This window comes from Dipodomys ordii, unplaced genomic scaffold (genome assembly GCF_000151885.1).
Source record: "Dipodomys ordii isolate 6190 unplaced genomic scaffold, Dord_2.0 Scaffold132, whole genome shotgun sequence".
Lineage (NCBI taxonomy): Eukaryota > Metazoa > Chordata > Mammalia > Rodentia > Heteromyidae > Dipodomys > Dipodomys ordii.
In genome coordinates this window covers 4789878-4816414 of record NW_012267348.1, presented here as the reverse complement: position 1 = coordinate 4816414, position 26537 = coordinate 4789878, and the positions used below count along the sequence as shown (strand labels likewise).

Sequence of the window (26537 nt, the reverse complement as noted above, 5' to 3'; positions counted from 1 at the left end):
AGTGGTAGAGCGCTCGCCTTGAGCTGAAGAGCTGAGGGACAGCGCCCAGGCCCAGAGTTCAAGCCCCATGACCAACAAAATAAATAAATAAATAAAAACAGGCCAGGCACCAGTGGCTCATGCCTATAATCCTAGCTACTCAGGAGGCTGAGATCTAAGGATCATGGTTCAAAAGCCAGCCCAGGCAGGAAAGTTGTGAGACTCTTATCTCCAATAAACCACTAAAAAACCAAAAATGGTGCTGTGGTTCAAGTGGTAGAGTGCTTGCCTTGAGCTGAAGAGCTCAGGGACAGCGCCCAGGCCCAGAGTTCAAGCCCCGAAACTTAGACAAAAGACAAAACAAAACAAAACACCAAAAACATTCAAGCTGGAAGCAGAGTGCTAATGACTTAGGTCTATAATCCTAACTACTCAGGAGGCTGAGATCTGAGGATCACAGTTTAAGGCCAGCCCAAGCAGAAAAATCCCTGAGAGTCCCCCAGTTAACTAGCAAAAAGCCAGCAGTGGTAGAACGCCAACCTTGGGAAAAAAGCTAATCAAGGTGCCTTGAGTTCAAGCCCCAGTACTGGCATGTATGCTCATGTGTGCATGCACACACACACATACACACACACACACACACACACAGCCATTTTTAATAGTTATTTTTAGTTTTTTTTTATTGTCAAGCTGATGTACAGAAGGGTTATAGTTACATATGTAAGGTAGTGGTACATTTCTTGTTGAACTTGTTACCTCCTCCCTCATTTTTCTCCCACTTTTTCCTTCCCCACCCCCCCCCAAGTTGTACAATTCATTTATAACATTGTCTTGTGAGTGTCGCTATTGCATATACTCCCCTTTGTCCTTTGTCTCACCATTTTATTGTTCCCCTTCCCTTCCCTATTTCAGATAAATGTATATACAATTCCCAGGGTACCAAAATCAAATACAGGGACAACAGGGGATAAGCCATAGGAAAAAGAGAGAAAAAAACACAAGAGAAAAAAGAAATCACATAGTACATTAAAAACCAACAACAACAAAGAAAAAACCTTTGCTGCTTTCTGTCAGCAGCCATGGAAGAACGCACGTGTTCGATGCTTCTAGGCTGAGTGTGAAACTTCAGGAACAGATGTCAGTTAGGGGCTAGCTCTTGGACAGAATCAGGGCCTCTGAAGGTCCTTTGAGGGTGAGGTCTGGGGAGCGCAGTTCAGAGCCAGCCTGGGGAAGGAGGTGTTGGGCGAGGGGATGTGACGTCAGTCTGCATCCTGCCCGCCCTGCAGTGCAGTGATGGAATCCAGGGCCATGGGGCTTGCCTCTGCTTCCCAGACTACAAGGGCATTGCCTGCCATATATGCTCCAACCCCAACAAGCATGGAGACCAGTGCCAGGAAGGTAAGTAGTCCGTGTCCAGGGCACCTCCCAGGGAGAAAGGTCTTCCTAGAAAAGAGTCTGGGGGCTTCCAAGAAAGGGAACAAGGCCCTAAGAGGAGAAATGAAGGCCAGAGGGAATAGAGCCAGATTTGGGAACAAAAATAGATGTTATTTCCTTCACCCTTGCCAGATAGATAACTGTGTTTTAAAATAAAGCAAGCAGGATTTAGGTCATACACATTGGAGAACTTCCTGATGGTGGTGTTAGGGGCTGGTGTAGAATGGGGTGATTGAAAGTTCAGAATGCCCTCCAATTACGTTCATTGCCTGCCTGGCAAGTCTGGAGTGAGCTGGAAGTCAAATCTGAACTAGCCACCCCCCTCCCCCAAATCAACCCTGGCCCCCTACAGCCCCGCCTCCTGTCTGACTTGCTTTTCTGTTCCCATCTCCTCTCTGCAGACTGTGGCTGTGTCCATGGTCTGTGTGACAACCGTCCGGGCAGCGGGGGGGTGTGCCAGCATGGCACGTGTGCCCCAGGCTTTAGAGGCCGCTTCTGTAACGAGTCCCTGGGTGGCTGTGGAACCACAGGGGTGGCCCAGCTCTGCCACCTGCATGCCCGCTGCCTCAGCCTGGAAGGTGTTCCGAGGTGAGGATTCTTGGTTTCTCTCTGCCGCATCTGTGCTCTCACGGGGTGGTTTGCTCGGCCTCTTCCCCAGGCTCAGAGGCCCTTCCTTCACCTCTCTCCAGGTGTGTCTGCCTTGATGGCTTTGAAGGTGATGGCTACTCCTGCACACGCAGCAACCCCTGCGCTCATCCAGACCGTGGCGGCTGCTCAGAGAACGTCAGTCCCAATTCTTCTCACAAGTTCTGAGACAGGGCGGGGGGGGTGGGGGTGGGGGGGGGCCTCCCGGTCCTTTGCTTCTAGACCTGCAGCCCTGACTCACTTGTCCACAACTCTTACAGGCTGAGTGTGTCCCTGGGGACCTGGGAAGCCACCACTGCACCTGTCATAAAGGCTGGAGTGGGGATGGTCGTGTGTGTGTGGCCATCGATGAATGTGGGCTGGACACTCGAGGTGGCTGTCATGCCGATGCCCTGTGCAGCTATGTGGGCCCTGGGCAGGTGAGGCTCAGCAGGCCCAGGGTGGCTGGGAGTTCTGGGGGAAACCTAGAAACACCTACTCCAAGCTCAAGCTCAAGCTTAAGCTCAGAGGATCATACACCCTGGGGTTGCTTCATCTGCCCATATGTCATTGGGCACCTGTTCTAGGCTAGCCCCTATTCTAGACTTAGGGAATGTGATACTGACCAAAGCAAGAAGAGATCTTTACCATGGAGGTAATACCCCCGGATCCATGGAATTTAGGGAATCTTAGAACCAATAATTTTTACTTATTTTTGTGCTGCTCCTGGGACTTGAACTCAGGGCCTTGTCCTGAACTTTTGTATTCAAGGCTAGAGCTCTACCACTTGTGGTACAGCTCCACTTCTGGCTTTTTGGTAGTCAACTGGAGATAAGAGTCTCATGGACTTTCCTGTTTGAGCTGGCTTTGAACAGCACTCTTCAGATCTCAGCCCCCTGAGTAGCCAGGATTATAAGCATGAGACACTGGTGCTTGGCAAGCCTAGATCTTTTGTGTGAAGCATTTCAGGCCTAGTGAACCCAAGTTCTTACAGCTATTTAAGAGTATCTGGCCAGGTTGTGTGGCTTACACTTGTAATCTCAACTACTCAGAAGGTAGAGATCAGGAGGATCAGGTTTGAGGCTAGCCTGGGCAAAAAGTAAGATATGATCTCAATAAACTAGGTATGGTGGTGCACAACTACTTAGGAAGCATAAGTAGGTGGATCATAGTTCAACGGCTGGCCTGAACAAAAAAGTGAGCCCTACCTCCACTCCCTGCAAAAATGAGTTGAGTGCAAAACTTAAGTGGCAGAATTCCTGCCTTCCAAGTACAAGGGGGCTGAATTCAAAGGAAAGTATCATACACACACACACACACACACACACACACACACACACAACCTGGGCGCTGCAGGCTTATTCCTATAATCCTAGCTGCTCTGGAGTCTGAAGAATCACAGTTCAAAGCCAGTCTGGGCAGCAAAGTCTGTTTGACTCTTATCTCCAGTTAACCACCAGAAAACTGGAAGTAGAGTTGTGGTTCAAAGTGGTAGAGCACTAGCCTTTAGCACAAAAGCTCAGGGATATCACCTAAGCCCTGAGTTCAAGCCCCATGGCCAACCAAACCAAACCAAAAAAAAAAGGCAAGGCCAAACTGGCTGATTTTGAGCCAACCTCTATGTGGCCCAGACATATATATATACAAGGACCATGGGGCTCTCTGTCTTTCAATTCCAAACTAGCTCTAAGCCTCAGACACCAGGCCATGAACTATTGGCAGTAGGAACACAGATAAATGTTAAGCCTGGAGCTCCAAATCCCCTTAAGAGCCTTATAATTGCTGAAGATTTGTAGCTCATGCCAGTAATCCTAGCTACTCAGGAGGCTGAGATCTGAGGATTGCAGTTTGAAGCCAATCCAGGCAGGAAACTCCATGAGACTCTTACCTCTAATAAAACTACTCAAAAAACCCCGAAAATGGTGCTGTAGCTCAAGTGGTAGAGCACTCACCTTGAGCAAAAGAAGCTCAGGACAGTGTCCTGGCCAAGACCAGGGTTCATTCCCTAGGATTGGCAACAAGAAAAAGAGCCTTCTAATTTAGAACTAAGCCAGTTAAGATACCAGTATATCATGCCTGTAATCCTAACTCCTCAGGAGGCTGAGATCCGAGAATTGAAGTCCAAAGCCAGCCCGAGCAGACAAATCCAACAGATTCTTACCTTCAATTAACCAGCAAAAAGCTAGAAGTAGAGGTGTGGCTTGAGTGACAAGATGCCAACCACAAACAGAAAAAAAGCCAACCAAGAGTTGAAGCCTCAGCATTGGCACAAAAAAACAAACAATTAGAGCTGGGGTTTTTAATGAGCAGGTTGAGTTCCCCAACTTTCAAATAAGAACAATTGACATCACAGCCTCACTAGTCATCTGCAGCAGGGACAGGCCCAAGGACATCAGCATAGGGGAAGAGATCAGAGCAGCTAAACAGAGACAAGTTCTGAGCTGCCATCCCAGGCACAGGCCATGCAGACATCTCCTCATTTGCTACCAATGACCTCAGTGGCCCTGGCAGAACTTGGATTACAGAAGGGCACTGAGCCCATCCCCTTCAGCCACATCCTGAGGACCCGCTCCCATCTCCCATCTGCACAGCAGACCTTCCAGGGCAGGGCTGGAGAAGTTCCTCTGTTGGAAGGCCTAGCTGGGGAGTGGAAGGCACAGGGGTTAGTTCTCATGGTGTGGTGGGCCCCTCTGTTCCAGAGCCGGTGTACCTGTAAGCTGGGCTTTGCTGGAGATGGCTACGAGTGCAGCCCCATTGACCCTTGCCGAGTGGGAAACGGTGGCTGCCATGGCCTGGTGAGAGGGGTGGACGAGGGCTCAGAGTCCTGGGGAAGTACCTCCAGGGTGGACCCTCATGCTCTCCTCTTCTTCAGTGTCTCTCCTCTTTCTCAGTGTCTCTGGCTCCTGTAACACTGGACATGCTAAATCTCAAATTCAACCATGTCTCTCTAACCACCAACTGAGGATAGTGTGGCCTTTTTTTTTCCTGGTGGAAGTACTGGAGCTTGAATTAGGGTTTAGGCACTGACCCTGAGCTTCTTTGCTCAAGGTTAGTACTCTACCACTTGAGCCACAGCTTCACTTCCAGCTTTTTGCTAGTCAATTGGAGATAAAGATCTCTCAGCTTTGTCTGCCTGGGCTGGCTTTGAACCTCAGTTCTGAGATCTTGGCCTCCTGAGTAGCTAGGACTACAGACCTACTTCATGTTTCCTTTTTAGGATTGTAGCTCTGCAAGTGGCCTTTTCCCCCATTCCCTGTCCTCTCACAACTCCAAGCTCCTCGATGGCCCCTGACATCACCCTGCTCCACACCACAGCACCTCCACCTCCCTAAGTCAGTCTAGACCGGCTGCCTCCTCCTGCCTCCAGTGTGGGCTCCTGAAGGCAGAAAGCTTCCTGAGTCCTTAACCCTGTGTTTCTCCCTGCCATCTCCATCAGATGTCCAGTGACCTTGGGGAACAGAGCTAGGTCCACTGAAGGGACTTTGTTGGATGCGGATGTTGAGGTAGAGGTAGACAGGAAGAGAGCAGAGGAGGGGTAACAGGGAGGGAGAAAAGATGGCGGACATCTGGTGTACAGCTTGCTATATACTGAATGGAAGGTTATATCTCTCTGTCCCCACTTCCCAGGCCACCTGCCAGGCAGTTGGGGGAGGTCAACGGATCTGCACCTGCCCCCCTCGTTTTGGGGGGGATGGCTTCAGTTGCTATGGTGACATCTTCCGAGTAAGTTGAGTGTGGACTCATTTGTTCTCTTCCCTGGGCCTGGGCCTGAGTTATCCCACATGCCTCAGGAAATGGGGTGGTGCTCGTCAGGGCCCTTGCTGGGAGATGGGTTTGAACAAGCCCTTAAATTTACTGAAGCTCATGACTTCTGCTCTTTCCCACCCCCCCTAGGAGCTGGAAGCCAATGCTCACTTCTCCGCCTTCTTCCAGTGGTTCAAGGTAGAATGGGGAAGAATGCTGGGGTTCAGGCTCACATCCAAGAGACCTTTCTGGATGTAGGGGTGCCACTTATTATTCCAAGAGCTGGAGGTGGGAGCAGGTCATCTCCATGTGCTGCCTTCATCGCCCCATCCCTGCGCTCTCTGTACACAGAGCACTGGCATCACGCTTCCCGCTGATAGCAACGTCACAGCCCTGGTGCCCTCCGAGTCTGCCATCCGCAGGCTAAGCCCTAAGGACCGGGCCTTCTGGCTGCAGCCAAAAATGCTGCCAACCCTGATCAGGTAGGATAGCCATGCTGAAGCCAGTCATGGGAGGGGCCTTTTGGAGGCCTTTCCTTCTAGGCACCCAGGCCTTTCCTAGAAAAAGGGAAGGAAATTGGGTCCTCTCCCTTATTGGGGCCCGCCCGTTGGGAAAGGACTGTTCCAAGGGTCTCTGTTGGTTGCACTGACCCTGAAAACTGGGTCCCCTCAGGGCCCATTTTCTCCAGGGTGCCTTCTCTGAGGAGGATCTGGCCCAAATGAGCGGACAGAAAGTGGCTACTCTGAGCTCTACCACACGTTGGGAGATTCACAACATCAGTGGGGTACGAGGTGAACTCTGGGCACAAGGGACTAGACATGGGAGGGAGCTTGAGTGATCATAGGCTCCTTGGGCCTGGACTCAGGATGAGATTGGGGTTCTTAGACCCTGCCCCACACTGCAGATGGTCGTAGGTCTTTGGGCCAGCAGCAGTTGTCTGGTTATCTGTGTCTGCATGCATATCTTCCCTTCTCATGGCAGGGTGGTGGTGGTGGTAGTGGTGGTGGTGGTCCTACTGAGGGTCTGTGTGCTCACCTGGTAGAGCCTGAGTCTGAGGCAAGGCTGGGCCTTCCTCTCTCAAACATATACCTGTACCCACCTTTGCTGAGCTCTGCCTGCTCTCTTCCAGAGGGTTTGGGTTCAGAATGCTAGTGTGGATGTAGCTGATCTCCTGGCCACCAATGGCGTCCTGCATATCATCAGCCAGGTATGGCAGGAGGAGAGTATGAGTAGGGACCCCCTCCACACGTTCCATGGGCCAAGAGGCAATGAGCGACCAAGAGACCCTTGCTTTATATTCTAGGTCTTGCTACCTCCACAAGGGGACGTGCTGGCCAGGAAGGGGTTACTGCAGCAGTTGGACCTGGTACCTGCCTTCCATCTTTTCCGGGATCTGTTGCAGGTAAAGGAGGCTGGTGAAGGGGGCATGGCTGCTCAGATCGTGCAGGAGTCCTGCTGGCTCTCAACGTCAGGACTGAGGGCTGACTTGCCCCTCCCCTCCCTCTACCCCTGTGCCTAGCGCCACAAACTGGTGTCCCAGATTGAGGCTGCCGCTGCCTATACCATCTTTATACCCACAAACCACTCCCTGGAGGCTCAAGGCAACAGCAGCAGCCTGGTGAGACCACTGGGGTGACCGAGGGTGAACAGTGAAGCGCAGAGTGTGAGTCTCTCATGCCAAGCAAAGGGAAATAGTAGAAATACCAGGATGTCCAGGGCATTCGGGAGGCCTGGAATCTGCCCCCATCAAACTGACTCCTCTAACCCTCCCCTCCCCAGGATGCAGACACAGTTCGACACCACGTGATCCTGGGGGAAGCACTTTCTGTGGAAACCCTAAGCAAGGGGGGACACCGAAACTCCCTCCTGGGCACTGCCCACTGGCTCGTCTTCTACAACCACAGCAGCCAGGTTTGACGGGGCAGGGAACAAGGAGACCCCTCTCTGGGGTTCTGTTCTAGAATGATCCCTTCTCCTTACCTAGAAATCCCCACCCTCTGCTCCATGGAGACTTCTCCCATCCTTAAACCTACCTCCCAGCACTGGAGTGTGCCCTAAATTTCAAGGGCAAAGGTGAGGCTAGGCCTTGGATCAATGCCAGCCTCATAGGGTAGCTTAAAGAGCAACAAGGGAGAGATGTCCCAAGTTGGAGTACTCCCATGCACCAGAGTGAGGGTGATGAAGGGGTAGATGACTCCATTTTGTTGTCGTACTTCCCAGCCTGAGGTGAACCATGTGCCAATGGAAGGCCCCTTGCTAGAGGCCCCTGGCCAGTCATTGTTCGGCCTGTCAGGGATCCTGACAGTGGGCTCAAGCCGCTGTCTACACAGCCATGCAGAGGCTCTGAGGGTGAGTGGCTGGTTGGCCTGCCTGGTAGGGAGGAGCCTTGGTCAGCCTGCCCTGGAGGAAGGGTAGGGGGATTGAGGCTCCTATTCCTGGACCACCTGACATCCTGCTTTCCAGGAGAAATGCATAAACTGCACCCGGAAATTCCGTTGCACGCAAGGCTTCCAGCTGCAGGTGAGGCTGGGCTTGGCACAGCTCTATCTCTGCTTCACAGCCTCCCATCCCCAGGTGCAGCCCTGCGTGCAGAACTGTACTGATACAGGCAGCTCGCTACTCTCTGGTCCGGGCTGAGGCCTGGTCCTGTCACCATCCCTCATGAGATCCATCTCTCCTGCTCATGTCTGTCTCTCTTACCCATTCTGATCCTTGCAGTCCATTTGTCTGTCTCCCTCACCACTAGCCTGGTCTGTGTCTAAGCTTACTCCTCCTGCCTGTCCTCCTTGTTTCCAGGACACCCCCAGGAAGAGCTGTGTCTACAGATCTGGCTTCTCCTTCTCCCGGGGATGTTCTTATACCTGTGCCAAGAAGATCCAGGTTTGCTCTGAGATGCTCCCACCCAGAGGTGGGAGGACAAAGTGGAGTGAGGGATGGGGGTAGAGGGATGAGGGGATAAAGGGATACTGGATCAATTTGAAGAGCAAAGGAGGGCTGGGTCTCAGGCGAGGCCAGCAAAGTGGGTGGCCTGAGGAAGAAAAGGGGAGATACATGCCAAATACAAGGGCCATGTTGTCTATGTCCCCCCCCTTGAGGAGTGAGAACGGGAAAGGGAAAAAAGAGCTCCCCCAGAGCTGGAGGTATCCATCACCGAGTTTCGGGGCCTGGCTCTGCTCCTCAGAGGGGGATCCATCTGTGCCCACCCCTCTTAGTTTCCCTACTACTGCTAGGGGACGGATGTGGAAGCATTCTCCATGCCCCTCTGATTCCAAGTTGTTTTGTGCTCTGGCTCTGGGGACCTGAGCTCCTCCTCACCGCTTCCTCGCCTCTGGCAGTGTACTGGCCTGAGCCAGATCCCTCTCCCCTTTCCCCCTTCCTCCCTCTCCCTCTTCCCTCCCACTCCCCTCCCTCCACAGGTACCTGATTGCTGCCCTGGCTTCTTTGGCATGCTGTGTGAGCCATGCCCTGGAGGCCTGGGGGGCGTGTGCTCCGGCCATGGGCAGTGTCAGGACAGGCTGCTGGGCAGTGGGGAATGCCGCTGCCAGGAGGGCTTCCACGGAACAGCTTGCGAGATGTGTGAGCTGGGCCGCTATGGGCCCACCTGTGCTGGAGGTGAGGCCTGGCAGGGGCAGAATGGTGGCCTCTTGGACAAGAGCAAGGCTGGGCATCTGGGCAGGGCTCGGTGGGAGGCACTGAATAAATCCTGTCTTCCCTTGTTCCATTCCCAGTGTGTGACTGTGTCCATGGGCTGTGCCAGGAGGGGCTGCGAGGGGACGGAAGCTGTGTCTGTAACGTGGGCTGGCAGGGTCTTCGCTGTGACCAGAGTGAGTGGATCCCCAGAAGTGGGGCGGTAAGGAATGATGGGAGAGGCAGCTTCTGGTCATATGACCAGAACCTTCTTCCTCCCACCCCCAGAAATCACTGCCCCTCAGTGTCCTAAGACGTGTGACTCCAATGCCAAGTAAGTGAACCCAACCTGAGGCAGGTAGGCTTAGCGGGGGAGAAGGGGAGGGACTGGGCACAGAGCAAGCCGGACACAGGCTGAACTACTGCCATTTCCCCCCCCCCCCAGCTGCGTACAGGTGTCAGATGGAGCTGTGGTCTGTGTCTGTGCGGCAGGATACACAGGAAATGGCAGCTACTGTTCAGGTCCCTCTAAGGGAGGCCACGGTCTTCACTCTGAAATATTGGGGGTGGCTGTCCCCAAAAGTTCCCCTTCACTGTCCCTTCTGGGTTGGGTGTTACCCCTCTCTCTGGCATCTGCCTTTCTCTCTTGCCTTCTTCTTGGTCCTCCTCTGCCCCACTGTTCCTCACTACCTTCTGGGACCATCTAATCCTAGAGGTGGACCCCTGTGCCCATGACCATGGGGGCTGCTCCCCCCACGCCAACTGCACCAAGGTGGCCCCAGGACAGCGGATATGCACTTGCCAGGATGGCTACTCAGGAGATGGGGAGCTGTGCCAGGGTGAGGCTGGGTCCCCGAACATGGATGCATGTTGAGGTGAAGGAGTCCGTTTTCAGTGGTGTGATGCAGACAAGGAGAGGTTGAAGGGTATACTTGTGGTAGGAACTGGAGCCCAGAGAGGGGAGGGGATGGACATTGAGGGTAGATTGACCAATGAGTGGAGGGACCACCAAGGCCGCTCCTCATCCCAGTGTCTCTTCCTCCAGAAACAAACAGCTGCCTTGTCCATCACGGGGGCTGTCACATTCATGCCGAATGCATCCCCACAGGCCCCCAGCAGGTCAGCAGGACAGGGCTGGACACAGGGGCCACGTTGTTCTCCATAGGGTTGGGGCCTCCCAGGTCTGGAGTGGGGGATTGACCCTTCAATCCAGGACCTTAGCAGCTCTTAGCAACCTGATTTTGGGACAGGTCTCCTGCAGTTGCCGGGAGGGCTACAGCGGAGATGGCATCCAGGCCTGTGAACTTCTGAACCCCTGTTCCCAGGTCAGTCAACACATCTCGCAGGGAGAGGAGAGCAGAAAACCCTCCACATACCCCACAGGATCCCCAAGGGCTTCATATAGTAGGCCTTCCTCCTGTGAAGCACAAGTCTCGCTAGTGGGTTAGAGCTATGGCTTTGGAGGCTGGGCAGAAAGCTTTGTGGCCTCTTCCCCAGGGCAAGAGGGCTGGACACTACTGACATTTCCCTCTTTGGTCCCTGCCTCAGAACAATGGGGGCTGCAGCCCTTACGCTGTGTGCAAAAGCTCAGGGGATGGCCAGAGGACATGCACTTGTGACACAGCCCACACTGTGGGAGATGGATTCACCTGCCGCACCCGAGTTGGTCTGGTAACGAGGCCCTGGTCTTCCCCCTGACCCTGATCCTGGTCATGCCCTTGGGAGCTTGCCTAAGATCCTAGGTTCAATCCCGATTCTTGCCTTGGCTTTGACCTTCACCTCTATTCCTCCTGGTCCTGACCTTAGCTATGACACATGGAACCAATCCTGCTAGCTCACACCCCTGGCCCCCAGCTTTCCTTTCCTCATCTCTACCTTAGCCAGACCTTGGGCTACAGGTGGCTAGAATAGGCACCAGCCCCTGAATGGGAGCCACCCAAAATCTAAGCTGATCCTTGCTCCCCTAGGAGCTCCTACGAGACAAGCAGGCCTTATTCTTCAGCCTCCACCTCCTGGTGAGTAGCCAGCCAGCTCTTCCATGACCCAATCTGTCTCTGGTCCTCAGTGTTTCCATCTGGTCAGAGGGTCAGCTAGTCTGACCTCTCAGAGTTCAAGTCTTCCCCAGGAGATCAGCTGAAGCCCTAAGTCATCCCTCTGGCACTCAAGCTGTTTCTATTACTCCAGGAATACGAAGATCTCAAGGGTGATGGGCCTTTTACAATCTTTGTGCCACATGCAGATCTAATGACCAATCTGTCAAAGGTACACCGTTGGAGAAGGGAGAGCCCTCTGGTGGTGGACACTGCAGGATAGAAGCAGCAATCAGGGATCCTTATTCCCCTCATGACTACTCTAGGATGATCTGGCTCAGATTCGAGCACATCGCCAGCTTGTGTTTCGCTACCATGTGGTTGGCTGCCGGCAGCTGAGTAGCCAGGAGCTCCTGGACCAGGGATATGCCACAGCACTCTCTGGGCACACACTACGGTTCAGTGAGAGGGAGGTGAGCCAAACCTCCCCTCCCCCCACTGTTGGTCTGTACCCCTGTGGAGTGCACCCCCAGTCCCACTCAAGGTTTACCCTGCCTTGCTTCCACTCCTTTAAGGCACAGTGGTGTGTGTGTGTGTGTGTGTGTGTGTGTGTGTGTGGTGTGTGTGTACATGTACTGCAATGCAAGGGAGATGAGTCTGGTCTAGATCTTGCTCATAATTTGAGCCTCCAGCTCCAGGACTCCAGAGCCAAGTTGGCACCAGTGTCTTGCTCTTGAAACCCCAGCCAAACCTTGTTCCTTGTGCTTACTTCTGTGAGACAGATCCAAATTCTACCTTGTGCTTTGACTCCACCCCTATCCCAAGCCCCACCCACAGCTCTTGAGCACCCCACCAATCAGCTTCATGCCTCCCTCCCCAGGGCAGCATATACCTCAATGACTTTGCACGGGTGGTGAGCAGCGACCATGAGGCAGTGAACGGTGTCTTGCACTTCATTGACCGTGTCCTGTTGCCACCAGATGTGCTACACTGGGAGGCTGATGCTACCCCCACCCCTCGGGTATGACTGGGCCTGGGCCTGGGCCTGGACTCCTCCCTCCCTGCCTTACCTGGTTGTTCATGAGTGCTTTTCTCCAGAGAAATGTCACTGTGGCTGCTGAGAGCTTCGGATACAAGATCTTCAGCCGCCTTGTGACGGTACTGTTCCCACATGGATGGGCCTTTAAGTGTGTGCAGGCATGCATGAATGAATCCATGAATGAATTGCCTATGTGGAGGGCCTTGAACACAGGTCATGACTGTGTGCATGAGCTTCCAGTGTGGACACACATGTGCTTGTGTGAGCTTGCACACTTGTCCAGTGTACACAGTGGTACAAGCGTTTATGTGCAACTTTCCCTGCCAACATGCCGTGTACCATGCTTCCCCTTCTCCCTGGTTTTACTTTCTGTAGCCTGAAAATATTAAATGGAAAAAATCCTAGAAATAACTTACAGGTTTTAAACAACTGTCCCTGAGCTCTTTTGCTTAAGGCTAGTGCTCTACCACTTTGAGCCACAACACCACTTCCAGTTTCTGGTGGTTGATTGGAAACAAGTCTCACAGACTTTCCTGCCTGGGCTGTTTTTGAACTGTGATCCTCAGATCTCAGCCTCCTGAGAAGCTAGGATTACAATGTGAGCCACCAGTATTTTTAAAGCCACCAGCTTTAAAAATCTTTAAGTAGTTGTACAAAGAGGTTTCAACTCAACAAATCAGTTTATAATACAATACACCTTGATCAATACATCCTTTATATCATTATCTTCCATCTGCCCCAATCATATCCAGACCTTCAAGTTACATGGTTCCATTTTTACATGTACATTGACTATAATGACTGTATTGCCCACCCTTCTTCCCTTCAGTTTTCTACCTTCTGCTCCTTGACTTGACAAAATATATTTCAGCTTCCTGGTATTCCTTTTGTTAAAATGTTAGTTGTTTAGAACAGTTACATTAAACAACCCTTATTACAATGTATTATTGTAATTGTTCTATTGTATAAGAATAATTGTCCTATGTAAGAGATTAACAATAGTAATCTTATAAGATTACTATTACAAGTTTATAAATTAAACTTTATCATAGGTATATAAAAAAAAGGTCAATTTATCAGTTTTAGTACTGTTCATGGTTTCAGGCATCGATTGGAGGTCTTGGGATGTATTTCCCATAGATGAAGGGGACTACTGTCTGCTGGAGATGAATGTGGCTACAAGGAAGTCTGTTTGGGTCTCTGGAGCCCTTTCCTGGTCTGTGTCCCACCTCCAAATCTCTCACTGCTACACCTGTGCTCCATCACACCAGGTGGCTGGCCTCCTGCCAATGCTTCGAGATGTGTCCCACAGGCCCCTGACAATGCTGTGGCCCACAGATTCTGCCCTGCAAGCCCTGCCTCCTGATCGGCAGGCCTGGCTGTACCACGAGGACCACCGTGACAAGCTGGCAGCCATTCTGCGGGGCCACATAATCCGCAATGTTGAGGTGGGTACGTGGCCAGTTACTGGTCCCCATTGTCTACAGCTTACCCTGCCTGTCCAGCTCTTATCATGGCTCCATTTGTTCAGGCCTTGGCATCTGATCTGCCCAACCTGGGCCCACTCCGAACAATGCATGGGACTCCCATCTCCTTCTCCTGCAGCCGTGCCCGGCCAGTGAGTCTGGATAGGAGGGAAGCAGGAGGGGCAGTGTGGGGCTGTAGTACCTAGGATCCCTACATCCTCCAATCATTTCCTCTACAGGGTGAGCTCATGGTGGGTGAGGACGATGCCCACATTGTTCAGCGGCACTTGCCCTTTGAAGGTGGTCTGGCCTATGGTATTGACCAGCTGCTAGAGCCACCTGGCCTTGGTTCCCGATGTGATCACTTTGCGACCCAGTCGTTGCAAATGGTGAGGGGAGGAGACTGGCCAGAAGTGGATGGGCAGGGCCCAAGCCTATCTGTCCTGTCTGTTCATCTGACTTTACACATGTTGGCCTCATCCCTTCCAGAAGACTTGCAGTATCTGTGGGCTGGAGCTACCCTGTCCCGTGGGCTCATGGGAGCAGGTAGGGAGTTTGGAGCTGAGGTGGGGATTGGATAGGGACAAAAGCAAACTGGGATTGGCTGTGGTCTGTCTCCTCTTGGCCCAGGGCACCCCTGAGGCGTGCTGGCGCCACTACTCCAGGTTCTGGACAACCCCATTGCTGAGCTCCTTGGCACTTCGTAGCGCCTGGGTGCGGCCCAGCCCCTGGGGACAGACCCCACGCCTGAGCAGGGGCTGCTACCGCAATTGTGTCACCACCGTCTGGAAGCCCAGATGCTGCCCTGGTCATTATGGCAGTGAGTGCCAAGGTGAGCATCCTGATTGGTGCCTCTAGCCCCCAAGATAGCCAAGGACAAGGTTTCAGCCAGTCCCCAAGAAAGGGTAGTGGCGTGCTCCAGGATGGGGAAAGCTGGGCACTGAGCAGCCTTAGAAAAGGTAGAGGCTTTGGATGGTCTCTTGTCTTGGTGGCTTGTGTGCTTGGTACTCTTTGAAGAGCCTTGGCTACCACTGGATGGAAGAGAGAGGGTCAGGCTGGGCTTCATGTGTGGGTATCTTGATGAGCCCCTGGTTCTACCTTACTTCTGCTACTCAACCTGCAGCTTGCCCTGGCGGCCCCAGCAGCCCGTGTAGCAGCCACGGCGTGTGCATGGATGGCATGAGTGGCAGCGGACAGTGTGTGTGCCATTCAGGTTTTGCTGGGATAGCCTGTGAACTCTGTGCTCCTGGTGCTTTTGGCCCCCAGTGTCAAGGTGAGGCTCTCCCCACCCTGTCCTAGTTTTCATAGCTGGTGGGCCAGTCTTGCTCTTCCTGACCACTCTTCTTCCCAGCCTGCCGCTGCGGCCCCCACGGCCACTGCGACGAGGGGCTCGGGGGGTCTGGCTCCTGCTGGTGTGATGAAGGCTGGACTGGGTCACGCTGTGAAGTACAGCTGGGTGAGTGGAGCTTGTGCTTGCGCTCCTGCTGCACACGTGCATGAGGGTGGGGGGAAGAGGTCCCAAGGACAGCTACTGACCTGGTCATGTGGGATGGGCCCTGGGGCACAGAGCTGCAGCCTGTGTGTGTCCCGCCCTGTGCACCCCAGGCTGTGTGTCGTGGGAACAACAGCTGCGAGTGCAGCCTGGGCTATGAAGGCGATGGCCGTGTGTGCACAGGTAAGCGGGTGCATGTACAGGTGGGTGGGCCTCCAATAGGCTCAGTTTCCTGTTTCAGCCCCTCCCTCCCTGCCCTCCCCCCAGTGGTGGATCTATGCCAGCACGGGCACGGTGGCTGCAGTGAGCATGCCAATTGCAGTCAAGTAGGCACAGTAGTGGCTTGTGTCTGCCTGTCTGACTACGAGGGTGATGGCTGGAGTTGCCGGGCTCGCAACCCGTGTCTGGATGGCCACCGCGGGGGATGCAGCGAACACGCAGATTGCCTGAACACTGGCCCGGTAAGCAGGGGGAGAAGCCAGGTTGGGGATGCCTTGCAGGTGCACCCCTTAGCCTTTGTAGGACACTCCTTGTTCTCCCCCAGAACACACGGCGCTGCGAATGCCACGCGGGTTATGTGGGCGATGGACTGTTATGTCTGGAGGAGCCCGAGCCGCCCGTAGACCGCTGCCTGGGCCATCCATCACCCTGCCATGCAGATGCTGTGTGCACTGACCTACATTTCCAGGGTGTGCTCCCCTGCCTACTTCCAGAACCTGGTTTTACCCCTGGGTGCCAGTTGGCTGATCATGCATCCTCCCTTCTACAGAAAAGAAGGCTGGTGTCTTCCACCTTCAGGCCAGCAGCGGCCCCTATGGTCTGACCTTCTCAGAGGCTGAGGTGGCTTGTGGGGCCCAGGGAGCTGTCCTGGCCTCACTCTCTCAGCTCTCTGCTGCCCAGCAGGTGTGTGGGGTCTGGAGTGGGAGCCACACTTAACAGGATCTATGAAGTTGAGCCTGGGTCTCAGCATTTCCTCCTGCTACCCCTACAGCTGGGCTTCCACCTCTGCCTCGTGGGATGGCTGGCCAATGCTTCTGCTGCCCACCCTGTTGTCTTCCCAGCGGCGGACTGTGGTGATGGTCGGGTGGGTGTGGTCAGCATGGGTGTACGTAAGAATCTCTCGGAGCACTGGGATGCCTACTGCTACCGTGTGCAAGGTGGGTGCATTCCACCAAGCCCAGCTTCCTGCTCTGCCCCTGCCACCAACCCACTGATCTGCCTTTTCCACAGATGTGACTTGCAGATGTCAGGTCGGCTTTGTGGGCGATGGGATCAGTGTGTGCAATGGGAAGCTGCTGGATGTACTGGCTGCTACTGCCAACTTCTCCACCTTCTATGGGGTGTGCAGGGGCTCACCTTAGGCATAAGGGGAAGGTAACTGGGATCCCCAGGAAGGAAACTTGCCACAGCCCTATGTTCCCACCCTCCCAGATGTTGCTGGGCTATGCCAACACCACGCAGCGAGGGCTTGATTTCTTGGACTTCCTGAATGATGAGCTCACCTACAAGACACTCTTTGTCCCTGTCAATGAAGGCTTTGCGCACAATATGGTAACAGCAGGGGTGTGGGCACAGCAGAGCCCCAATTTGCTCTCTATAGGTGGCTTAACCCAATAGATCTTGCTCTGCCCAGACGCTGACTGGTCCAGACCTGGAGCTGCATGCGTCCAATGCTACCTTCCTGAGTGCCAATGCCAGCCAAGGGACCTTGCTCCCTGCCCACTCAGGTCTCAGCCTCTTCATAAATGACATGGGCTCTGACAACAGTTCTTGGGCCCCTGCGGTGAGTCTGGTCTCTGTCCCTCCCCCGCTGGCTTAGCCCTCACTCACCTTCGGGGCCTAACTCTGGTTTTCCTGCAGACTCCTGGGGCAGTTGTGGTCAGCCATGTCATCTTTTGGGACATCATGGCCTTCAATGGCATCATTCATGTTTTGGCCAGTCCCCTCTTGGCACCCCTCCAGCCTGTAAGTCCACGGAAGGGGAAGGCAGAGCTGTAAAGGGCCACCTTTGGCCAGGCCCTCGACACTTTCTTCACTTGTAGGAGGCAGTATTGGCGCCCGAGGCACCGTCCGTGGCAGCAGGGGTGGGAGCAGTGGTAGCTGCTGGAACGCTGCTCGGGCTTGTGGCTGGGGCCTTCTACCTGCGCACCCGAGGGAAGCCCACAGGCTTTAGCTTCTCTGCCTTTCAGGTAGGGTTGGATTAGAGGGCCGATGGAATGTGAGGTGCTTTGATCTTGCTTGCGGCCCCTCACTCTGCTTTTTTTTTCCAGGCAGAAGATGATGCTGATGAAGACTTCTCTCCTTGGCAAGAAGGGCCCACCAGCCCAACCCTGGTCTCTGTCCCCAACCCCATCTTTGGTAGCCATGATGCCTTTTGTGAGCCCTTTGATGTGAGTGTGGTATGGGTTTAGGGTGTGGAAAGGGGCCCTGGGGCCTGGTGCTCCCCTGTTTGAAGATGGCCTATATGTCTTAGGACTCACTCCTGGAGGATGACTTCCCTGACACCCAGAGGATCCTTGCAGTCAAATGAGGGCTGAGAGCTGAAGCAGAGGCACATGGCTGAAGGAGACCATTTTATTGCTTGTCTGGATAGCTTCCCGAGGTGGATGGTGTAGGAAGGACTGGGGGTTTGTCCGAGACAATAAAGGCACCCTCAGCGGATGTGTGCCATGTCTCCCAGGAAGGGTGTCTTCATGCAGCCGGTGCAGAGCTGGTCCATCCAGAGGGGTGCCTCATGTTGTAGGGGTGTGCGGCGCGGGTAGAAGGTGAAGTCCACGCGGTAGTTGAGCAGGCAACTGAGGGAGGCCATGTAGAGGTCCGAGAAGCGCACCAGGCGCCTTGAGAAATAGGTGGGGTTGTGGAAGGTGCGGAATATGCTCCCAAATTGAGGGTTGAACAGAGCCTTGGTGATACACCTGGGAAGGCAACATGGGGCCGTATGAAGGGCGGGCACAGGAGGGGCTGGGTCAGGACTCCGGGCCTGGCTGTTTCCCCACTCACCGCAGCTCCTGCCGCTCCTTCATCCACGCAGCTAGAACCTGCCGAGACTCTGCATCCTGATAGGTCTGTCAGGATGATGATGTCAGGTGATGGCAGGAGGCTGCCTCACTGGCTTCCCCCGCTGGCCACCCCCAACCCTCAGCCCCTCACACCTGCATGCGCTCCAGCAGTCCCGTTAGCGCCTGCTGCCAGGTCAGCGAGTGCATATACTGCTCCGTGTTGATAATGCGGATCTCGCGCTCCAGCTCAGGGATGATGGCACCTGTGCGCCAGCCATGCCGCAGCATGAGATCCTGGCAGGTGTGGTGTTGGGATGGACCTCAGTGCTAGCTGGGAGGGCTGCCCCCACCCCCTTCCTGCGGTAGCCCTGACCCCTTCACCTACCGCTAAGTCACTGTAAAGGTGGTCACCAAAGTAGAGCACGCGTGGGCCTCGCCATTCTGTCAGGCGCAGGAAGTCAAACAGGTTTCCCTGCAGTAGACGTGGACATTGCTGAGCCAACTGCGCACTTTAGGGCCACAGGAAGCAGGCCTTGTCCTCCCTCAGCCCTGCTAAATCCCAAGAGGCAGCCAAGGCTAGCCGGATGCTGGGAAAGTAGGCTGGCCTTTCCCGTGGCCTCGCTGTCCTCAGGGGTGTCCCCGCTATGGCCTCACACCCACCCCAGGCTGCGTTCTTGTTTGTGAGAAACGGATCACAAGGAAGGCCCCGCTCCCTAAAGCAAAGGGCCTTGGAAGTCTTTGTTGGCTGACTCAGCCCCAGCAAAGCAAGAGCAGAATTCACTGGCAGGCCACGTGCTTCTCTTGCTCAAAAGCTTGAAGCAGCCAAGACCAAGCATAACTGAGAAACTCCTTCCTAGAGGTGCCAAAACTAGAAGCGCAGCAGCCACCAGGTACAGGCATCCACACCCCAGGAGAAGGCATAGCCAAAGGCCAGTTCCCAAAGCAAGTCTGCCCAAGAGCCTTGGGGAGATGGGAACCAGGGGAATAGGCAGCCCCACCGCAGAGCATGTATGAGTGGGAGGGTGCGAAGGACATGCCTCCCAACTGAGAGAGACTGGAAAGATGCAGAAAGACAGGGAACTTACGACCCAAGCAGATCCAACGTACAGTATAAGGAAACTTCAGGACATGGAGCATAAGGAGCACTCAGATAGTCACCTTCCCATGAATGCACCTGTATCTCCCCCCCCCCCCCCCCCGCCTCTCTTGTCTGCAGAAAGATAGGTGAAGCTCGGCAGATACAGGGGTGGGAACACTGCCTGCAAGCTATGCCTGGGCACCCAGTATTGTTTTCCCTGTTAACGGCTGGCTTCCCCCAGCCTTAAGACCTTTGGTATGCCTGCCTCTAAGAAGCTCAGCTAAGATTTTCACATTCCAGCCAGGGTGAAATGCCTTCATCATCTTCTCATGGCTATTCGACACCCAGCCTTACCCACTTCACTTTCTTGCCAGACAGGAAGTGGGGGTGGCTCCCTAATGTGCTCTCATGAGCTGCCTCCTCCTTAAAGGCCAGCCTCAGGATGCCTAACCAGGCTGCTTCTGTGCGTGCTCAGTCCCAACTTGTCAGTGCCGTTAACTGGTGCTTGGCAATTGCAGGGCATTCTGAGGGCTTTACACTACAACTTTGTTTATTCTCTCGCTGAGGAAGAAAGCAAGGCACAGTGGCATCTAAGCCAGACCCCCTGGTTTTTTTTTTTTTTTTTGAAGGCCTTGGGGCCTGAACTCTGGGCCTGGGCTCTGTCCCTCAGCTCTTCAGCTCAAGGCTAGCTCTTTATCACTTGAGCACAGCACCACTGCTGGCTTTTCTGCTTATGAGGTGCTGAGGAATTGAATCCAGGGCCTCATGCATGCAAGGCAAGTGCTCTACCAATGAGCCACCTTCCCAGCCCCGACCCCCTGTTTTTAAGTGGAGTTTAAACCCAGTTGTGACCCAGAAGCCAAGCTCACTCTCCACATTGCCCTGCCCTGGTGGTCTCTGGCTTTAGTCCCACGGTGTGATGTTGCTAGGGCCATGGTTACGTGGATAGTTCCTGTCCACCCAATATTCCTTCATCAGGGTGAGATCCTCCTCAAGACTCCTCACCTGCCGATAGATCTTGCCCTTTTCTAGGCGGGTGATACGGTCCCAGTGGAGAGAACCTTTCTCATCCAGTTTTCGGAAAGGCCTGGGGGAGGGTAAAGGACTTGATTTTCAGTCTGTGATGGGATTAAGAGCCAGGTACCTCCCTCCTCTCTTGAAAAAGCCCATCCACTGAAGGGGGCTATATTCTAGCAAAGAGATGAGCTCATTCCAAGCACACAAAGTGGTGAGCAAAGATCAGCCTCAGCCCCCCCCCACAGAGTTAGGGCCTCCACCTCCTTCCCTGACCCTGGAGTCTCTGCCAGGCCCATACTTGCGACGGTCAGTGAAGAAGCTGGGCTTGTCTGCCTGGACAATGACCACATCGAAGAGCTCGCGCCAATCAGGACCCACCATGTGCCGCATCCCCTTGTCCCTGTGTAGAGGGGGAAATGGCTGCAGGTCTAAGGGTGGTGCTGTGTGTACCTCCACCCAACCCTACTCCTCCCACAGGGAGGCTGGACTTACACAAAGCTGAAAGGACTGTTGGTGATGAGGAATAGTTGTTTCCCATGGGCCACCAGGCGGCTCAGCACTGCGAATGTTTCGTCCCCTCTCAGGATATACTTCTCTGAGGGAAAGGATGGGTCTATGAGGACCCCCCCCCCCGCCCCGGCAGGCTGTGGTCGGGCTACCATCCACCCTTACCCATGTCTCGCTCAATCCACTGGTACATGAGGCCCTTCACGTGCACATCTCGGATGGCATCCTGGGGGAAGTAGATATAGGGGGACAGTGAAGGCCCAGCGGGCTCCAAGAGGGCCTGCCTGTTACAGCTGGACTTCCTCTTCTTGCCATCTAAGGGGCAGGCCCAGTATCCTCACCGTCACATCCTTGTACAAGTGTGTTTGGTCAAACTCCAGGCCATGGTCCAAGAAGTGGTCCACCACACAGGACAGCAGTGCCATCTCTGGCAGTGAGAAGATGTCCATGAACTGTTTGATGGAGGGGCCCTAGGAAGGAGACATAGCTTAGCCGCCTCTCTGGCCTACTCTTCCCAGCAGGGGAGACCAAGGGCTGCAGCAGTGCCTTAGGCCATTAGCAGCGGGCATGGCCTGTGGGCCGGGGCTGGACACTGGGGTGTGAGCTAGCACCCACTGTAGCAGGTGCAGGGGATACCTTGCCATAGAAGCCACTCATCTGGTACAGCGGGATGTGCTGGGTGCCCCCATATAGGTCGATCACTTCTTCATCTGGCACAGGCTGGAGGCCCCTGAGTGGTGGCACAGATGCTGTCAGTCTCAGCCTAAGCAGCAGTGCAGGGTGGGGGCATAGGGGAGATTGGGGCAGAGGCGGCACTGACCTGTAGGCTGTCCCCAGTTGTACATAATGGAAGGCATCAATCTTCATCAGAAGGCTCTGGGGGGATCCGGGGTGGAGGGGAGGCCAGTGGTAAGGAGGTAGCTCCTGTCAACTTCTCCTAACCCTGACACAAACCTGCCACTGCAGGATACCAAGGGGACCAGGTACATAAAGAGAAGAAAGAAGCTACAGTGTGGAGGCCAAGGGGTGTAGAGAGAAGAGCCTCCTCTAGGAAGGGGAGGCTAACGAAGTAGCCCATTACGTGTCCAGAAGGAGTGGGAAGAGTGCGAGCATCTAGCCACCTACCTTCTGAATGTCATAGTGGAGGCCACGGATGGCAAAGCTGGGGTTGTACTCATACTTTCGAATCCCCTCTGGGTACTGTTGGGCAAAAGCAGGCTAGGCTTCAGAGAAGGGTCCTTCAGGGGATCAGCCCAGCCACCAGCCATGGTGTCTGGGAGCGCTACAACTCAGTCTGTGGCTTAGGTCTGCCTCACCTTGTAGTGCTCAATCAGGATGTCCCGGGCGGCACTGAAGATCTCAGGGTGCAGTGCATCTGCATACTGGGCCAGCGTGTAGTCATAATCGAAGCCATAGACCTCCACATCACGCAGGCTGATCTCATTGTTGGCATAGATGGCTGCTGGGTTGAGGAGGCTGCAAACCTCAGGGGGCAGAAGGTCTAGAGGAAGGAGGTATAAGGCTTCACCAGTGGTCGTCCATGTAACCTCACGAAACACCTGCAGCTCCATGCTGCAGAGGTCCAAACACGCTCAGAGAGAAGGAACTTGCCAGGGCCACACGCAGAGATGGCACTAGGCTGAGCCCATGCCTGGGGCTCCCCCTAATGGTTTTGCTACTATTCCTGCCTGTGTTACCCCATCACCTGTAGAACCATCAGGCTGTTACCTATTAGTCCTACCAGACACACAGTTGTGTAGCAACCCTAAGGGCAGTACTGCTTAGCTAGGCAGTCAGCTCCTCAGTCTGGCCTCAGGAAGGCAGCTCAAAATGTGTTCAGGCCAAGTGCTGGTGGCCTATAATATAATCCTAGCTGTTCAGGAGGCTATCTGAGGATCCTGGTTTGAAGTGAGGCCAGGCAGGAAAGTCTGTGAGACTCATATCTCCAATTAACCACCAAAAAGTGGAAAGTGGAGCTATGGCTCAAGTGGTACCTTGAGCCTTGAGCCAAAAATCTAAGGGACAGCACACAGACCCTGAGTTCAAGCCCCAGTACTGGCGCAAAACAAAACCTGTTCAGAAGCACAGCTGTCGGTCTCTCTGATCTGCCCACTGGTCTCACCCCCCAGCTCCCGAGGGGTATCTGTGAGGGGCAGCATGAGACTGAGGCCATGACTGCTGCCTTGCCCTGATCTGGGGCTTGGGCTGAAAATACACCGATCAAGTGGGGAGCCCCTGTGCCACTCAGGCTACCAACTCTGAACACCTGCCACAGCCTGGGGAATAAGGCCCCTTTAATCGGATTTCAGTTGGTTGCCAGCCCACATAATGACATTCCCTGGCTGTAGCTAGAGAACATTGCTAATTACGGCAGGTGGGACGTGTGATGTCTGGTTCTGGGATCGGGCTGTTCTCTTCTGGGGATGTGGTCACAACCACCCCACTCTGGTTGAGCTCAAGGGGCTGAAGTGGGCCCTCCGTCCCATAACAGAGAGCTTGAGCAGGGCACCAGGCCAGGTAGGCTCTGTTGTTCCAGGCTTTTTGCCTCATTTTCCCCCTTTATACAACGAGGGAGGTGGCTGGAGAAGGGATGTATTTGAAAGTGCATGGGCTTTGGGTCAGGCAGGCCAAATTAGGCCCTCTGTCTGTCTCATGGTGATGCCTTCAAGAATGTCACCTCAGCCCTTGGATCTGTTTCTTCATCTCTAAGGGGAGAATAAAACCTGTAACAACTTCTTCAGTGTGGTATCCCTGCTCTGCATCTGGACCTATGTGAGCTAAAGCCAAAGTTCCCTGTCCCTGGCCTCTCTGTCACTCCTGGAGCAGGGGTTGCAGGAGGGAAGCAGGTAGGACTGGACACCAGGAATACTACCTTAGACTTTGGGTCCAAGCCTTCAGGGAATTGCTCTCACCCACACCATAGGTCCCTGGCCTCACAGCAAGCCTGGCAGCTGCTGCACTCCAGAAAAGATACTTCATGCTCCTACGTGCGCCCGTGCCCAGAGCATTTGCCTCCAAGGCCCCTTTGGAGCACAGGGCTCCACCCCTCACCACTTCAGTTTGAGTCAAGTGCAGAGTGTGGGTGTGGGAACAGGTGTGGCTGGTTCCTCTGGTGGCTGCAGGCCAGCAGAGTAGCTGCTCTTCAGATCCCTGGCCATGGACAGGGTGCTTCACTCAGATGTGCAGGGGACATAGCTGACTGCAGATGTCTAGAGAGCTGCTTCTAAAGTGCCCTCTTGGGCACTTTAACCTGAAACTTTAGTTGCCCACTTAGCTAGACCTTGCCCTCTATATGACCCTGTATTTATAGATACAAACTGTAACTATGATTCCTGCTGCAGTGCCCAGAAACACTGGGGTAGGCGGCATCTACTTGGCTGTGCAGCCCCTTCCTGGCACAGAAGTCTGGCTGAGTCCAGGCCTTGCCTCTGCCCTTGAGAAATGTTCCCAGGGGTAGACAATCCTCCCAGGGTCAAAGCAAGATGGCGAAGCCAGGCTCTTACAGCCACACCTCAACCCCCAGTCTATGGACTAAGCAAACCATACCTCTGGGGGCTGCAGGGTCTTATATCCTTCCACAGTGTGGGGAAGGGCCAGGAAAGGATGTGCCCAACCTAGTATTGTTCAGTCTCTACATTCCTCCCCCTCAGCTTCTCATGTGCCTAAGGCTCCAAGTTCTGGGACCAAGTTGTCCCTGGCAGCCCTGAGACTCACTTGTGGGAGTCTTGTAGGCTCATCTTGTTCAATCCTCATCTTTCCTGGGAGGTAGTCATTTATTTCTTCAGGGCCCAGAGGAAGAAATAGCTTCAAGGCACCCTGGTCACTGACTTCATCACTCTCCCCTGGGCCTGGCTTTCCAGAGTAACCTACTGAAGCCAGCTAAGATGGGAAGTGATGGCTCTGCTGCATTGCTTTCAGGGTGGGAAGCTGGGCTGGGCTGAGCCTGGCATCACTGGCAAAGTGTTGGCCAAGATACATTTCAATGGTGAGACACCTCTCTAGAAAATCTAGCCAGATGGAGGCCTAGACCCAGGTAGTAGGCTCACCTTGTTCACTATGGCATGTTGGTGGAAATGACCTTGCACAAGAGGAACTTATGGGGTCTATAAGGATCTGAAGATACAGGCAGGCCCTCTCCTCTCATCTCCAAAGTAACTCAGAAAGCTTTTTCCAGGAGCATAAAGACTTCCTAAATAAGCTGGGCATTGGTGCCTCATGCCTATACACCTAGCTACTCAGGAGGTTCAAAGCCAGCCAGTCAGGAAAGGCCATAAAACTCTTATCTCTGATAAGCTACTAAGAACACAAGCCAAAGGTAATGCTGCGGCTCAAGTGGTGCAGTGCTAGCCTTAAGCAAAAGAAGCTCAGGGACAGCACCCAGGCCCTGAGTTCAAGCCCTAGGATCAGCACCAAAAACAAAACAAACTTCTTAAACAGCAGTCTAGCCTGTCCTTCCATGGAGACAAATTTAATTCAGGCCCAAAGGGCTTCTGAATCGCCATTCCTCAGAGACCCTGTCTTCAGCTTTCAGGAGGTGAGCTCTGGCCTCCCAGAGCTTTCACACAGCTCGTGTGGAAGTCCCTGTCCAGGCAGTTGTAATCTCTAGCCAGGGCCACTTTTGTCTTACCAGACAATAGAAGCCACGTCACCCTTGGGGGCTCCTGCAGGAGCTCCCCAACCCCTTCTTGACCTAGTTCTGAGTCACGGCCGCAACCCTCTGACAGGGGATCCAAGATTGTTTTATGCCTAAGGACGGTGGAGAACGAAGAGTAAGGCTTGCTGAAGTCTACCCTGCCTGACAGACTCATTAGACCTACCTAGACAAATGGACAGATGAGTCCTACACCCTCCCTGGAGTCCCTTGGGGCCCCATCTGTCCACCATCACGTGGGTGACTCAGTTCCTCTGATGCATTCCCACCCTTGCTGAGCGTGCACCCCGAGCTTCAGAAACAAGTGAAGGGCCTGAAAATCCCGCTGATGTTCCCTTAGGTCCAGTGGCCCCCTAGTAGCCGAGCGTTATGTGCCGGCTTTGTCCACAGCACTTCTAGTCTAACAAGGGCCGGCGGAGAACAAGGGGTTGGAGCGTTTCCGCCGCTGCCCCGCAGAGAGGACGCGGGAGTCGGCAGGGGCAGCACACACCGACGTGTGCTCCAAGATCCTGCAGATCAAGTCCGGGCACAAACCTCCCCGGGCATCAAGAACGTCTGCGGAGGCTCTGGACGCCCCTCTGGAGCCTTTTCCAAAAGGCCTCCCGGCTTCGGGACCGTGGTGAACCTCACCGGGCGCTTCCACCGAAGCGGCGTCCAGGATGGCTCGGAGGCGGCCAGCCGCCGCTAGGGAGACGCCCCCCACCCGCGCTCGGCCGCTCCAGGCTTCACCCACCGTGCACCAGCCTCCGCATGTCCTGGTAACGAGCCCATAGGTGCGCGCTGGGCTCCGCGCCGTCGGTGGGCGCCGGAGCGGAGCGCGGAGCGCCGGGGCAGTGGGCGCTGGGACCCG

General features: G+C 54.3%; 2 protein-coding genes across 2 annotated transcripts in view; one reads left to right on the top strand and one right to left on the bottom strand.

Moving 5' to 3' along the window:
• The window catches only part of Stab1 (stabilin 1), a 31770-nt gene extending 13656 nt beyond the window's left edge, over positions 1–18114 (top strand). Inside the window, exons 19-66 of the mRNA XM_013030725.1 lie at positions 1266–1377; positions 1815–2001; positions 2103–2196; positions 2319–2477; positions 4737–4832; positions 5665–5760; positions 5932–5979; positions 6133–6263; positions 6454–6565; positions 6911–6988; positions 7085–7183; positions 7301–7399; positions 7561–7692; positions 8002–8130; positions 8245–8301; positions 8578–8661; positions 9198–9393; positions 9510–9605; positions 9697–9742; positions 9854–9930; positions 10122–10247; positions 10454–10527; positions 10659–10733; positions 10957–11079; positions 11376–11423; positions 11593–11670; positions 11765–11911; positions 12319–12459; positions 12537–12596; positions 13749–13925; positions 14009–14095; positions 14183–14332; positions 14433–14489; positions 14574–14775; positions 15067–15216; positions 15295–15399; positions 15511–15618; positions 15703–15896; positions 15980–16124; positions 16205–16338; positions 16427–16592; positions 16666–16775; positions 16867–16986; positions 17069–17218; positions 17296–17400; positions 17478–17624; positions 17706–17825; positions 17909–18114. Of these exons, the coding sequence (XP_012886179.1) occupies positions 1266–1377; positions 1815–2001; positions 2103–2196; positions 2319–2477; positions 4737–4832; positions 5665–5760; positions 5932–5979; positions 6133–6263; positions 6454–6565; positions 6911–6988; positions 7085–7183; positions 7301–7399; positions 7561–7692; positions 8002–8130; positions 8245–8301; positions 8578–8661; positions 9198–9393; positions 9510–9605; positions 9697–9742; positions 9854–9930; positions 10122–10247; positions 10454–10527; positions 10659–10733; positions 10957–11079; positions 11376–11423; positions 11593–11670; positions 11765–11911; positions 12319–12459; positions 12537–12596; positions 13749–13925; positions 14009–14095; positions 14183–14332; positions 14433–14489; positions 14574–14775; positions 15067–15216; positions 15295–15399; positions 15511–15618; positions 15703–15896; positions 15980–16124; positions 16205–16338; positions 16427–16592; positions 16666–16775; positions 16867–16986; positions 17069–17218; positions 17296–17400; positions 17478–17624; positions 17706–17825; positions 17909–17965 (5484 nt within the window). The 3' untranslated portion in view covers positions 17966–18114. The remainder of the gene's footprint in view (positions 1–1265; positions 1378–1814; positions 2002–2102; positions 2197–2318; positions 2478–4736; positions 4833–5664; positions 5761–5931; positions 5980–6132; positions 6264–6453; positions 6566–6910; positions 6989–7084; positions 7184–7300; positions 7400–7560; positions 7693–8001; positions 8131–8244; positions 8302–8577; positions 8662–9197; positions 9394–9509; positions 9606–9696; positions 9743–9853; positions 9931–10121; positions 10248–10453; positions 10528–10658; positions 10734–10956; positions 11080–11375; positions 11424–11592; positions 11671–11764; positions 11912–12318; positions 12460–12536; positions 12597–13748; positions 13926–14008; positions 14096–14182; positions 14333–14432; positions 14490–14573; positions 14776–15066; positions 15217–15294; positions 15400–15510; positions 15619–15702; positions 15897–15979; positions 16125–16204; positions 16339–16426; positions 16593–16665; positions 16776–16866; positions 16987–17068; positions 17219–17295; positions 17401–17477; positions 17625–17705; positions 17826–17908) is intronic.
• Nt5dc2 (5'-nucleotidase domain containing 2) overlaps positions 17970–26537 on the bottom strand; it is an 8919-nt gene continuing 351 nt past the window's right edge. Inside the window, exons 2-15 of the mRNA XM_013030724.1 lie at positions 26421–26535; positions 22353–22537; positions 22162–22236; positions 21857–21912; positions 21673–21766; positions 21378–21506; positions 21202–21262; positions 21022–21124; positions 20828–20929; positions 20518–20599; positions 18820–18906; positions 18588–18728; positions 18436–18500; positions 17970–18350 (exon numbers count right to left, since the gene is read on the bottom strand). Of these exons, the coding sequence (XP_012886178.1) occupies positions 18089–18350; positions 18436–18500; positions 18588–18728; positions 18820–18906; positions 20518–20599; positions 20828–20929; positions 21022–21124; positions 21202–21262; positions 21378–21506; positions 21673–21766; positions 21857–21912; positions 22162–22236; positions 22353–22537; positions 26421–26535 (1557 nt within the window). The 3' untranslated portion in view covers positions 17970–18088. The remainder of the gene's footprint in view (positions 18351–18435; positions 18501–18587; positions 18729–18819; positions 18907–20517; positions 20600–20827; positions 20930–21021; positions 21125–21201; positions 21263–21377; positions 21507–21672; positions 21767–21856; positions 21913–22161; positions 22237–22352; positions 22538–26420; positions 26536–26537) is intronic.